This window comes from Myotis yumanensis, unplaced genomic scaffold, assembly GCF_028538775.1.
Source record: "Myotis yumanensis isolate MYYU_CA2020_CCGP unplaced genomic scaffold, mMyoYum1.0.hap1 SCAF_15, whole genome shotgun sequence".
NCBI classification, from domain to species: Eukaryota; Metazoa; Chordata; class Mammalia; order Chiroptera; family Vespertilionidae; genus Myotis; species Myotis yumanensis.
In genome coordinates, this window is record NW_027223766.1 from 6,312,922 (window position 1) to 6,327,521 (window position 14,600).

The following is a 14,600-nucleotide window of genomic DNA, read 5'->3' on the forward strand; positions in this document are numbered from 1 at the left end:
CACCAGGGCATGTGGAGGGAGGGGCACCTTGTGTACTGGGATGTGGGGTTTAATGGAATTCTTATGAAGGTCTGTTTAATCAGAGCCCCCTTCTCGGCTAAAAGGATGCCACCGGTGTTAATTCTTGCTGCTCCTCTAGATCTGTAACTCTGGACAGGACAGAATTCGCTGACGTCAAGAAGGCGTACCCTTCTTCAGTGCATGTACTGCAAGGACAGAAAGGTGGGGAGATGGTGTAGTGAGAACTTCAGGACAGGGGCCAGCAGCCCGCAGCCTCATGTCCAAGGGAAGTTTATCAGAACACAGCAGTGCTGCTCATGTACTGTTTCTGGCTGCTTTCGTGGTACACCAGCAGAGACCTTATAGTCCACAAAGCCAAAGTATTTATTCTCTGGTCCTCTCTGAACAAGCCTGCTGACTCAGAATCCTACTGAAAGCAAACTGTAAAACACGCCCCCTGCCCCCTCCCCCCGCCACACACAACACGAGATGAGTGGGTTGAACACTCAGGTAAGAGATTGTGGCGAGGTGCAGATATGCTTTGATGAAAACTGAGGGGAGGTACTTAGCTACCACTTTCTGTACTAACCGCCTGGGAGGGACTCAGCTTGGCTTCATCCTCTGAGAGGAGGTGCTGTTCTTTTCCTAATGGGCACCTCCGGGAACAAACATGCTCTCACCACACTGCCTATTGGACAGGAAGGCTCTGCGAGGTCCAAGGCCCTTCATGCAGGCAGACCGAGTACCACGGGTTCTGAAAGAGCTTGTCTAGTCCTAAAGAGTGGTCCAGCAGAGCAAGACGAGGAGGCACCTAGAAAGTCCTATATTCCTGTCCCAGAAAAAGATGCAAATGGGTAATATAACATTTGTTTGCCAGTTAAGTCAGTATTATGGTCCATGCAAAAATTTTATGGGTATTTTCCCCAAAAAACTCAAGATATATTTTCAAGGTGAAAGTATTCTTTTTATTATGTTGAAGGGGAAACAATGAATTCAAGTGCTGTGTGTGCACTGGCTCACCTCCATCTGCACGGTTCTATTTTCAGTCATCCTACCTGTCCACTCCTCCCAATTACGCCTGCTTTTCAAAACCTCGGAAATGTAGGGCCTTTTTGATCAAGTTCCCTGCGTGGCTAAACTTGTCTCTTTTCCCATCCCAATGGCTTGCAGAACAGCTGAGAGCAGAGTGTTCCGTGTGACCTCATTATCCGTCATAGGTACTGAACATGCATCCGTTTAAACATGTGTGCCCACGACTGAAAGGGAGCTCCCCGAGCGTGCTGTGTCACCAACAGCAGCAAAGAGCCGACAGACAGCCTAGGGCCGTCCCTGCTTCCAGAGGCAACTGCAGGATTCTAACCGACAACACCTTTAAACTTACGCAATAAAATCTTAAATGAAGGCACATTTATGATCACCGATGAGAGAAGCTACACACATATAAAACTAGCTGTTTATGTCGTCTTTAAATAATGTCTTCAATTTCCTTTGCCACAATGAAGATGCGGCCGTGGACTAGTCCTCTCGGAGGCTGATCCGGTTCTGTAATTGCTATTCTTTGAAATGAGCTAGTTGTTTTATCTAATGATTTAGGGAACAATTACTTGACAATTGGTGTGTAACCTACTTTGGAGAATTGCCCGTGTCTCTATGTAAATACCACCATCCCAGTTTAGTAACCCAAGTGGGTGAGTCAAGATAGGGGTGGGGCGACAAGTACTAAGCTCCACAAATCCTTCACAAGAAGGCTGGTCTCATGTGGTAAAATGTAAATACCACCACCTAACATGTCTCTTCACAATATGGCAACTAACACCTCCGACCCAGCACCTCCAGGATGCGCTGTGCACTCCCCGCTGCACCAGGAACCAGCTCCATGGGCTTCCTTCCCGCTTTCCACATCTTCCTCACATACCGAGTTCTGACATTTGCATTGGTGTTGGCCACACTAATCATTTCAAAACCAGTATTTTGCAGCAAACCACCAATAATCTTGTCACTAAGTATTCTGAGTTATGGAGATGGTGTACATTTAAGACTCTTGCATTGAGATCTCTATTTGCTAGATTGGGTTTGGTCACTGTCTTTGGCTATGGTCACCTATGGGTGTATTGGGGAAAAGGGTCCCGAGGGTCCAGGATGTGTGATCCTATATATCCTGTGCTTGACAACACAAACTACTTCTAAATAAAATATAGCAAGCCATTAGATACTAGCAGGCAAAAATCCTGAAGTTCCTGATATCTTTTAAATAATCATTCACTTAATATTGAGCTCAGACTATGTGCCAGGTACTATATTTGAATATACTTTGTAGTTTCTAATGTCAAAGTTTTCCCTAACCTAAAGTACATACTGAATATATGTTTGATGTAGGGGAAGAATTACAATGGAAGTTCAGGGGCCCTGGTCCTGAAATTCATGGCAAAGTCACAATAGCAACCTGTCTGGGAATCAATTCTTTATTACTCCTAAAGTTTCTTTCAACCTAAAAAAAAATTCCACAATTACCCTGAAACCATGCTATATAGTTTTCTCTTTCCAGCTGTTGGGACGTGTGCCAAGAAGTAAGAGTCTTTTGCTAAGATTCTCACACACCCCTAATTATGCGGGAAGATCGATGCTTTCCTATTGCCAAACTGGTTGTGCTGGAAAAAAGAAAAACGCCTGGCTGAGGGTCAGGTGGGTGCACAGCAAGGATGGCTCAGGGCGTGAGGAAGCAGTTTCCTCCCCTTTAGCTCACGTAACAGAGATCCTGTGGCGCCCTTTTTCTTTCCCTCTTTAGTACAGAAGTCAGATCGTTCAGACAGACTGAGCCCTTAAAGCACAGACCCTTCCATAGAAATGCTGGCCATCCTGCCGCAGACACAACAGGTCCAGTGCACGTGGGGACTTTTCTGAAGCAATCCCATCTCCTCTCTGGGTCATTATTAAAAACTGCCTTTTCATCTTGGGAAGTGGTCTCAGCTTAAGCCCTGGAACCGCAGTGAAGGCACCCAATTCTTCTGCCTCATGACAGTTCCTGCGGCGGGCGTTACATGCTACATGGGCATCCACCCGCCTTCAGCTCGCCGTTCTCCAAACTAAATCGTGACTCATCCCTCAGCCAAGCCTGACCGGCTGGTCCTCTCTATGATCTCCTTTGTTCTGCTAACACCACAAAAACCTACATAACTAGTTAGCGTGTTTTCTCATATTACTCAAGTTTTAAAAACGTGAAATTTATATAGTTACTTATAATCCATTAACCTACTGATATGCAGTAAATATGGGATAACGTGATTGAGCTTTGCTTTTCAACCCATTCCCCAAAGTACAAGTGTAAATCACAGGGGAAATACTTTAATGTTTCTAAAACCTGTAGAGAAACGTTCAAGTCATCATGATGGGACACGTGCTGGTTAGAGCCACTCTGTGCTCCAGAGCAGCTCTCCACGCAGCGCAAGGAGGTAGTTGGAGGGGCTCGTGCACTTCTCTTCATATAAAAATACACAAGCAAAAACCCTTAAAATAGTATATAATTCAAACTTTAAACCTCAAGTACAAAGATATCTGAATTATACATGTCAAAGTTTACAAAGGTGTCCCCCACCCCAATTAGTCGAATTGTGTACACTTTGATTGCAAAAAAACTGAATGAAAAAATCAAGAGTCAACAAAATTCACAAGCCAGAAGCAGTTTAGTGCTCACAAGTTTATATTTTTAGGTTTGATAAAGATTCTTGTGTATTTTCTAAATACACGGACAAACAGTCTTGGAAGTTTACATACAAGTCTTAGGACACTTATACTAGGTAGGTAAGTTACATTTAAAAATTGGTCTTCGTAAAAGATCTTCCCAAAGAGCTTTTACAAACAGCAGGCAGAGAAAGTGTTCTTTCTATGTTTACAGTGTTAAATGCTGATTCTCCCATTTCATAATGGCCTCAACCACCCCTCTCCTCAACCCAAAACGGTGTTTCCAGTAGCCAGTGTTCTCCATCCACAGCTAAGTCCCCAGGGTCCCACGGCAGGGCTTCCCGTAGCTTCTCCCCCACACAGCCTGGCTGCCTAGAGCTGCCCCCGCCGGGAGGCAGGGCCACAGCAGGAGCAAAGCTTCCCGTCTCACCTGAAAGGGACTCAGAGATGCCTGGACCATGTTTAAGTTTAAGGATCTGGGTGACTGAATGGCACTAGACCTGGGGTTCATGTTTGTTTCTTCATTTAAAAATGAAATGCCGCACTGAGGCTGGGTGCCTGGTTTGTAGGCAGGTGGTGCAGCGATGGCTGCACGAGGAAGGTAGGGAGGATGTGCACCTGGGGACAGCGGAGAGAAAGGCGTAGACGCTAGATTCCTAACAGCTGTTCTAAGGGAAATGTGTCTCCACAGAGGACTCCTTAAAAGGGTGAACTTCTATAAAAGCTGTTGCATGAGGCCCAGTGGAGCCTCCAGAAGGGCCGGGCTCGGAGGAGGCGGTGGTGGGAGCAGCTTGGCCTGGCCCTGGCCCTGGCCCTGCGGCTGCTACAGCGAGCAGGCGGCCGCTGGGAGTCTTTCCTGTCTATAAAATGGAGACAATAGCACCTACCTTAGAGAGAACAGATCAAATAAAGCGCAACGGCACGTGTAGGCACTAAAAAATGGTAGCTTTTGGAATCATTATTCAGAAAAATAAACTCTTCATTCTATGTTGACAAAGTCCTAAAAATATAAGTAAAGCTTATCAAAGTTTTAAAATTTGTGATTTTAAAAACCCATCTCATCATACTTTCTCCATTACACTGCTCCAGTTCTTTTCAGGCCTTTGACACTATGTTGTAGTGATAAGAGTTTCTCTCTTCCCCCTTCCTTGTTCCTTCTTTTCCTCTTGGTTCCCGTCTATTACTGAACAACTGCCAGTGTTCTAAGCATCTGACAAGAGTCTACGCATGACCTCATTCTCCTCATCAGGATGGCTCTACCCAAACCAGTGAATGTTTTCCCCCAAATTTCAAAGCTACTCATGACTGTTCAGTTTCCCTTCCTGTAACATCTCTTCTTTTTTCAGCTTAGTTGCTGTGGTACTAAAATTTAGCAAAACATCTAGTGACTATGAAAAATGAGGGCCAAACTCTGAATGACAGTGTGGGGACCGTGTGGCGGTGACTGTCAGAAGCCTAAGAAACAGTGTATGACCTTGATTTATCTGAGAGGGTCTGTACTACAGTGAACAGCAGAGAGGCAGTTCATGCTCTTCCCCTTCATTAAAATTAAAAGCTCTGAAATATTTTTAATTTTAAGTTATGAGAGAAAAATTCAGCAAATGTGTTACACACAATTCTGCCAGGGCCCCACAGACCGAACTATGGGTATTCCGTTGTTACCGGGGAGACCAACCCTAAGTTCTTAGCATCTCAACTTCCTGAATTTGTACTGTAAGTCAGAAAAAGAACATACTTAAAAAAATAGAAACATCCAGTAGTATACCTTAGTACTAAAACTAGTTTTTAAAAATGATCTAGAAGGGTAAAGGCAGTCCCTCAAGATCATGGAACAAAATAAATTAGGGAGTCAGCAAGTAGAAAAGTTTGTCAGTTCTGTTTCTTGTGAAACGCTTACTTTAAAGAAGAAACTTTTATATAGGCTGAGGCTAATATATTCAAGAGTATAAACATTTTTCCTTTGGATTGCCTTTCTAAAAACAATATGGTAAAGTAAATATAGTCCGATCTGTCACAACACAACATAAAAGGTAATGGACAATCATAGAATATCTTAAATTAACAGTAACAAGCCATCTACATCAAACTTTGCTTCCAACTAAACCAAGCGAAAGCACAACAATCCTGTAGTGTACCACATGTGTATTTCAATTTACTGTATGCAATCTAACAGGAATTTGGTCATAATTTACCAGATATACATAAATGATTTAAGTAGTAAAGAAAATTCAACTTAAAGAGAATAAGTTCATACCTTGGGAAAAGTAAAAAGTACATTAGAGTGTAAAGCCCAGTCCAGTTTCTATGCAATAAGTGACCTGCAGTCTAATAAAGCAGATTTAGCAACTTTCAGATATATATCTTTTCTCTTTAATATATATTTATATATAGACAGATCTACCGATTGTAAACTATGGTTTATTTTAAAGGAGGGGGATAAATGGGATGAAAGAAATCTTTATACTATACTTACATATTCACAATGCAGAACATTTTATGCTTAAAATATTTTTTCATTCATAGTATCTTTACCCAACTAACGTCTACTTTGGACCCCACCAGAACTACATTTTACTCATTTACCTAGAACACTGAGAATAAGATGTACTCTTCAGTCTTAAAAATCAAACCAAAACTATTCGTGTCAGTTTTACAGTTATGCAGAAACTATAATAAAGTTTAGATAATGAAAGATGCATCTGACCATGTAACTGTACTTTATATCTTTGATTTATCTGGGCAGAAACATTGATGTCTAACATTTAAGCATCATTTTACTGAAATCAAAGATAATGAGAAAGCGTCTCTTAGAAAAGTATCAATGTTTCACCCTTGATCAAATGGAGCACCACACAGCAGGAAAATATGCTCAATCTCTATTTAAAAGAAAGCTGAAAGTTTGATATCCCTCACTCGATATAATATACAATATGTTCCTGATAATGTTGTGCACATTAATATTAATTATGTGACATCTTGCTGTCTTACAATTAGCTAATTCATCTATCATCAGGCTACATAAACCTGACAATTTCTACTTTATAATATATCACCTCTTGTATCCTGAAAAATTCAGTTAATCATAAATTGTAAAGCCTCAATATTTTATTTGTAAGACTTTTGCAGATCACTGAATCAAGGTGACTACTAGAAAGACTGCATACCAAGGTGTAGTGACTAAGGAATTGAAAAAAATAATTGTCTATCATAATTTTAAAACACTGAATATCCCAGTAAATATGAAACAAAAGAGAATGCAATTTTTGTGTTAATTTTAATGGTAAAAGGGCACAAGAGTAAAAACCTGATAGTTCACTTATATTGCATAACAAGCTAACCAAACTGGACATGGAGGATAAATCATAAAACAAATCATTTTACTTATTGTTTCTATGACTTCTTTCGATCAGATTTCTGTCTTTTCAAATAGGACTGAGGTATAGTACACTGGCAAAAATAAAAAAAGGCAAACAAGAATAGTGCCAAAGTAACAGATACCCAAAACCGAATACCATGTCAGAAAACATCATGTAGAACCATTTTATCAGATTAGAGCAGCAAGAGGAAGTGACTTCTAAATCATAATCATTTAGTGGTATTTATCAACTTCGTCACGGTAACTTTGCAACATCATTCTTCGTTTGTGAAGTAGTAAAATTCATGTCAAAAAGGAAGGGGGAATGGAGGAAGTCAATTAGTTCATTCCAATAAATTACCTCTCCAGTTCTTATAAACATGCCCATCAGCACAAAATTGAGAAATAATACCTAAGACTAGAAGAGACTTGGTTTAACTTATGAAGCAAATCAAAATGGAAAATACAGAAAAGTACAACCAATGGGGTTGAAAAGGCCCCTCACTGAAAATCTGTATTAAAAAAAATAAAATTAATAAAAATAAAAGTAGAAACAAAACTCTACTAGTACAAACTAGCCTGAGTGGTTTGGTGGACAGTGTAGTTGGGCCAGCTGTCACTGTATTCTCGTAACTGGATTTTCTTCATTCCGGTTAAACTGGTACGTAAACGTCAGCTCTTTACAGACAGGTAATCCATGTTCATTAGGACCCAAAGAGTTACTGTATATCCTATAAATAAAAAATATTTTTACTTTGATAACTGACTGAAAATGTAGGGACTCCATGTAATCCAACCGCAAGGTTGGTTGCTGTCCAGTCCTGTGCAAATATAAAAAAATTTTGCTATAAGGCTTTGACCCTACAGTTTTCACAGCAACTTAACTACCATCCAGCATGTACCATATTTGCAAGCCTTCAAGTTCAACAATTCAAATTGTCGCTTCATATTACGTCCCAATGCAGCATCCTTGAGGAGCAGAGTAGGCCAGTTAATCATCCTGAGACATACAGACGTCTCCCAACTCGTCCCATCGTGACGGGTGGTTCTGATCGTCTCCCTCGTCAGCCAGCTCTTCTTCGGCTTCTCCCGCTTCGTTCTCCTCGTACTCTTCATCCCGAGGGAAATCTGTCTCCTGTCCCTGATCTACACCTTCTTGCCTTCCTGGCCGTGGTTTATCTGCACATTCTACACAAATACCATAGCGTCGAGATCCATGTCTGATTCCAACACTGGCAGCTAATATGAAGATCTTCTTACACACCATACATTTGTATTTTTTATCCTTTTTATGCACCTAATTGAAGGGGGGAAAAATCCAATAAGGACGGTATAAACAACTGAATGCATTTGAACCACTCAAATCACCAGCTGAACCATGAGTAAATATACCATTTTTGCTGTATGAGGCTCAGTATCAGACCATAAGTCATACTCTTTGTTTAAAGCTATTAATAATCAGCCTTCCTTAAAACTGCAGTAACAGTGCTAATATGCCTTAAACTTTACTGACATAAACATAGTTTAGCTCAAAGATCAGTTATATTTAAAGTTACTTACCAGGGAATGTCTTTTTACATGCTCTCTGCGAGTAAACAGTTTTCCACAAATATCACAGCTAAAGGATCTGACTCCCGTATGAATGAGCAAATGCCTTTTTAGTGTTCGTCTGTATTTGGCTACATAGGTACAATGAGGGCATTTTAACTTGTTCATGTTTAGAGATGATTCACCTTTGAGAATAAAAAAAAAAAAAAACACAGAAAAGCACTTATATATAAAACAGAAAACTTGCTCTCAAAAGCTTACCTATCCCTGAGAACAGGGACAATTACAGGGCTACTACTGTCTTGATTAAAAAAAAAAAACAACCCGAAACACCACAACTCAGAATAATTCTGTACATGTTTAGTTGACTAATACTTGCCATTTTCCCAAGTTTCTTGTTTTGGCCAAGATTCAGGCAACAATCCATACTTGAAATCGTTTGCAGCACCTGGTAGCAATCCATACTTGAAATCGTTTGAAGTACCTGGTAGCAATCCATACTTGAAATCACTTGATGGGCCAGGCATCAGGCCATACTTGAAATCATGTGAAGTACCTAATACAATTGAAAAGTGATTTCGATGTAATAATGGTAATAAAGATCTGTCTTTTGCTGGAATAAAAACACACAATAAATGAGCATTAAGATAGAAGAGCTTAATTTAAAATAGCTAAATAAAAAACCTCTACATTTTAATCTAAAACTGACATGTTTTCATACTTTATTACCTAATTATAATATCCTAATGGCAGGCATCTTAAACAGAAAACAAACTAAAGTTTAAAATACAATTCAAACATGGGGGAAAATTCAGTGAAATAAATCTAAATACTTTTTAGTGGTGTGTGGAGGCCACAATGAAAATACTGTCTTTCAAACATATTCAACACAGAACCCTGTCTTAAAACAGTTGCTCTTCCTAATTATTGTCACTCAAGACTGCAAGCCCAAAGCCGAGCTGTGGAACTAGATGGTCTCCTTCTGTCTCCAAACTATCACATAGTCTTGTTTTAAGACTAATTAGTTTAGAAAAATGGACGAGGGATGAAAAATATAAACAGGTAAACTACAAGTATCAAGTTCTTTTATTATCAGACCCTTGTCTGTGGTCATAGACACACTGGGCAAGGTAACGGAATGCCTGTGGGGGCTTCACCAAAACCTCTTTCTAAACCCATCCTTGAAGAAATGGAAATCAAGAGGGTAGAATCAGAACAGAATAGTCGAGGTCCCGTGGGATCTTCAGAAGAGCTAAACCAGGAATTCTCTCCTCTGGACCTGGTCCCATGTTGACTATTCCTTGTACTGGGAATCCTTGGGCAATGTGAATCCAGAATCCTCATGGCTATTGCCACCCAGATCCAATCCACCATCAACTCTAGCCTCTGGATTATGTTCAGTAGCCACCAGCTTATCTGCCTTCCTACAGTGTAGTTCAACACAACAATCAGGTTCTTTTTAAAACTTTCAGTCAGAGCCTGGCACTCTGCTCAAAAGCCCGCAAGGACTATCCACCGCACTCAGAGTAGAAGCCAAGGACTCCCCATCTCCTACCAACCAGTGCCTGACGAACCCTTGCTTCCAACTGCCCTCCTGGCCGCTCTGCTCCAAGCAGACTCCCCAGTGCTGTCCTCTGTGGTGAAATGGTCCTACCTTCAAAGTCTCTGCCTGGGACTCCCCCTTCCGGGCTGTGCACAGCTCACTCCTGCAGCAACTGATTAAGTTTCCTCCCATGTACACCATGGATATAATAAAGGAAAGCTTGTCAAAAAATGGGTTTTCTAAGAATTTGTTTCCCAGCCCTAGCTGGTTGACTCAGTAGACAGAGTGTTGGCCTGCAGACTGAAAGGTCACAGGTTCGATTCTGGGCAAGGGCATGTACCTGGCTTGCAGGCCCTGGCCCCAGTTAGTCAGGGAGCATGTGGGAGGTAACCAATGATGTCTCTCTCACATCGATATGTCCCTCTCCCTCTCCCTCTCTAAAAATCAACAGAAAAATATCCCCAGTGAGGATTAATAAAAAAGTAAAAAAAATAAAATTCATTTTCCTATACTGCATCTATTTGCAGATACATTAATTTTCTTAAAAATTAAAATAACTGCCCTAGCTGGAATTAAACTTGGGACGGACCTTTCAGTCAGCAGGCCGATCCTCTATCCACTGAGCCAAACCAGCTAGGGGGCGAGCAGGAGGCAGCCAATCAGTGATTCTCTTTCATCACTGATGTTTCTATCTCTCTCTCCCTCTCCTCTCCTCTCCCCCTCTACTCTTCTCCTCCCTTCCTCTCTGAAATCAATAAAAATATATTTTAAAAAAAATTTGTTTAAGAACTTAAGACATCTTTTTTGGTAAAAGTATCAATACCCAATAGTGCACAAAGGCCTCTCGGGGATTTAGAAATCACATTTCATTGCTAACAATGTAAATTGTTTTGTGCTTAGAAAGCCACCCATTTTGTTAAATGTTAGGAAAGCCCTCTCAAAAACAAAAAACAAAGGAATAAAAGAGAAAAAAGAAGGAAATCTCGAATCCATAATTATATAATTTAACTATAGTGTATTGCTATTTGGGGGAAAGTTTTCAGAATCCTAGTGAGGCACCTTGTCTGTGTGTGCGAAGGAATAGATCACCTTCACATTCCTAAAGTTTGAGCTTTGTGACTCACAGTTCTTGTCCAAATCAATGCCTGTCTTACCTTTGTATTTTTTAAAAAATATTTTATTGAATTTTTTTTTTTTTTTTTTTACAGAGAGGAAGGGAGAGGGATAGAGAGCCAGAAACATCGATGAGAGAGAAACATCGATGAGAGAGAAACATCGATGAGCTGCCTCCTGCACACCCCCTACCGGGGATGTGCCCGCAACCAAGGTACATGCCCTTGACTGGAATCGAACCTGGGACCCTTCAGTCTGCAGGCCGACACTCCATCCACTGAGCCAAACTGGTCAGGGCTTGCCTTTGTATTTTTAATGTCCAAAACATACTCTTCAGTTATTTGTTGAATAAATGGTATCTGGCAAATGGTATTTCTGACATGCTCAAAATACTTGAAAAATTAACATAAGAAATCATGTTAGATATGCTGATATCAACTAAATATTATTCATTACATAAAGGAACAGACAGAACAGCCTAAAACATGACTTGATAATCCAAGAGTCGGAATTAAAGATTTTTAATACTTGAAATTCCATGTTTTTCTAAATAACCTACAGTAAAGACATAACAAAAAGCATTCATGATAATAGGCAAGAGAGCATTCTGAAATTCAAAATAATGCAAATTAAGGAAGGCTTATCCCAAACTTAGTCATCTCTCCCAATTCTTACAACAATGGGCTATCTTGTAGGACACCTAAGAGCAGCTTGAAGAAAGGTTCCTTTGTAATTCAACCCACTGAAGGATCATTAAAGTCATTGAAAATCTACTGCAAAATTGTGCTTACTTATGATTCCACTAGTAGCCCTGCACACGAATCCATGCACCAGTAGCTCCCTGCCACCCTCCAGTAGCTCTCCGCCCGCTGCCCCGCCCTCCTGTGGCTCCCTCCGCCCGCCGCCCAGCCCCTCATAGCTTGCTGCCCTACCCCGCCCTGCTTGTAGCTCGCTGCCCCACCCTCCTGCTGATCCATGATCTGGTCGTTACACTTCACGGCATAACAACTATTTGCATATTACATCTTTATTATATAGGATAATGGCAAACTAAGAAGACAACAATGTTTTTATAGTCAAAATTGTAAGATAAAGGCTGGTCTCAGTTGCAAAAAATCCAATGAATCAAAGTGTCCACTAAAGACAAGTGACTCTAAATCAAGGTGTTTCTTTTTTTGCGAATGAGATAAATTAGAGAGACCATTACCTGAAAATATGTACGTGCAAATTTAAAACTACGTATGAATGCACATAGCCCAACTGAACCAGTCCATTCTTAAAACAGATTTCTAAACCAAAAGCAAGGGCAAGAAAACATTCCTGTACTCAGTGATTCTCTGAACAGCAAAAGTCTTCAAACGGTAACCCAAATCTGTAAACTACTAACTTCAAAACCTTTTTTGTAAATTCTTTCAACAGTTAGGAGAAACCACCTTAAGGGAGCTTCTCCGAGTTTTGGCTTCGTTTTTTGCTGGTGTATTCTGACTTCAGAAGCCCAACAGTTTTTGGTAAGAAGTACTCCTAGTAGTCCCCTCCCCATCAATTCTTTAAAAAATGTCTAGGCTACACAAGCTGACACAATGACCATCTATATCCCTGTATGTACATTCAACAAATGTTCATTTTGCAGAATGTGCTCTGCAATACATACATACACACACCTTTGATGTCTACTTGAAAACAAGCTGTACAACCATCTCTTCACCCCTAAACACAGCGTGCATCTTCTAGAACTTTCTCCCACATAACCACAGCACCTTTATCACATCCAAGAAATTTAAAGTTGTTCAACACCTGTCATTTAATCCATACGACATCTACACTAATAAAAGAGAAACATGGTAATTAGCGTACGACCGCTACCCTTCCCACTGGCTAATCAGCATATCCTTATGCAAATTAACTGTCAGCCAAGATGGCGGCCGGCAGCCAGGCAGCTGGAAGCGAACATGAGGCTTGCTTGCTTCAGTGACAGAGGGCTCCAACGTTCCCCGCCTGCAGCTGCCGGCCTCTGAGCTGCAACTCTAAGAAACTTTGTAACAAATATAGAAGCTAAACAAAACCCCAGAAACCAGCTTTCAGCCAGCCGGGATCTCAGAGCTGGAGTTATACATTGTTTCGATTATAGAACGCAATCAACAGCGGAAACATCAGAGCTAGAGCCAGAGCTAAAGCTGGCCCAGAATAAAAAAGAAAAAAAAAGAAAAAAAGGAGCGGTTGGGAGCTTCAGTCAACAACCGCCAGCCTGAAAGCAGCCCTCAGCCCCTCACCCAGACTGGCCAGGCACCCCAGTGGGGACCCCCACCCTGATCCAGGACACCCTTCAGGGCAAACCAGCCGGCCCCCAGGCCTCTATCCTATATAGTAAAAGGGTAATATGCCTCCCAGCACCAGGATCAGCGGAGCCATAAGGCCTCCTGGCACCGGATCAGCATGACAGGGGGCAGCGTCCAAACCCCCTGATCGGCCCTGCTCTGTGTGTGACAGGGTGCGGCGCCCCAACCCCCCCCCCCCCCCCCCCACACACACACACACAGGCCCTGCTCTGTGTGTGACAGGGTAGAGCCATAACCTCCCCATCGGCCCTGCCCTGAGTGTGACAGTGGCGGTGCCCCAACTCCCTGATCGGCCCTGCTCTGTGGGTGATAGAGGGCAGTGCCCCAACCCCCTGATCCGCTCTGCTCTGTGTGTGACGGGGCGGTGCCCTAACTCCCCTATCAGCCCTACTCTGTGCGTGACAGGGGGGAGCTCCCCAACCCCCTGATGGGCCCTGCTCTGTGCGTGACAGGGGGCAGCGCCCCAACTCCCCAATCAGCCCTGCTCTGAGCCCAACCAGGGGCTGCACCTAGGGATTGGGCCTGCCCTCTGCCACCCAGGAGCAGGCCTAAGCCAGCAGGTCGTTATCTCCTGAGGGGTCCCAGACTGCGAGAGGGCACAGGCCGGGCTGAGGGACCCTCCCTACCCCCCCGCCCCGAGTGCACAAATTTTTGTGCACAGGGCCTCTAGTATTTAAATATCCAGCTGTGCCCAAAATGCCCCTTTAGTCCTTGTTGGGACTGGTCCCCTTCAATCCATGGTCCCTCTGCTTGTCTTTCCTGGCACTAGACCTTTAGAATCTGGACTAGCTGGACTTACGTCCATCTACCTCATTTCCTGTGTGATCAGATCTGGGGCAAGAACACCATAAACACTGTGCGTCCAGAGGCCCGTGTTCTGGTTCCTTTCACTGTAGCACTATGTTTGATCACTCGGTGATGGTCACTCATCAGACCTCTTTATTGTACAGCTACCTTTTCCTCTTTGTGACTAAAGATACCATCACCCTGTAAACCTTCCATTCCCACATCCCTGTGCTCAGTCCTG

At 42.3% G+C, this 14,600-nt stretch overlaps 1 protein-coding gene across 1 annotated transcript in view; it reads right to left on the reverse strand.

Moving 5' to 3' along the window:
* Positions 1–3,679: 3,679 nt before the first annotated feature.
* ZBTB10 (zinc finger and BTB domain containing 10) overlaps positions 3,680–14,600 on the reverse strand; it is a 32,875-nt gene continuing 21,954 nt past the window's right edge. The window contains exons 4-6 of the mRNA XM_070391996.1: positions 8,961–9,137; positions 8,594–8,766; positions 3,680–8,330 (exon numbers count right to left, since the gene is read on the reverse strand). Coding sequence (XP_070248097.1) covers positions 8,025–8,330; positions 8,594–8,766; positions 8,961–9,137 — 656 coding nt within the window. The 3' untranslated portion in view covers positions 3,680–8,024. The remainder of the gene's footprint in view (positions 8,331–8,593; positions 8,767–8,960; positions 9,138–14,600) is intronic.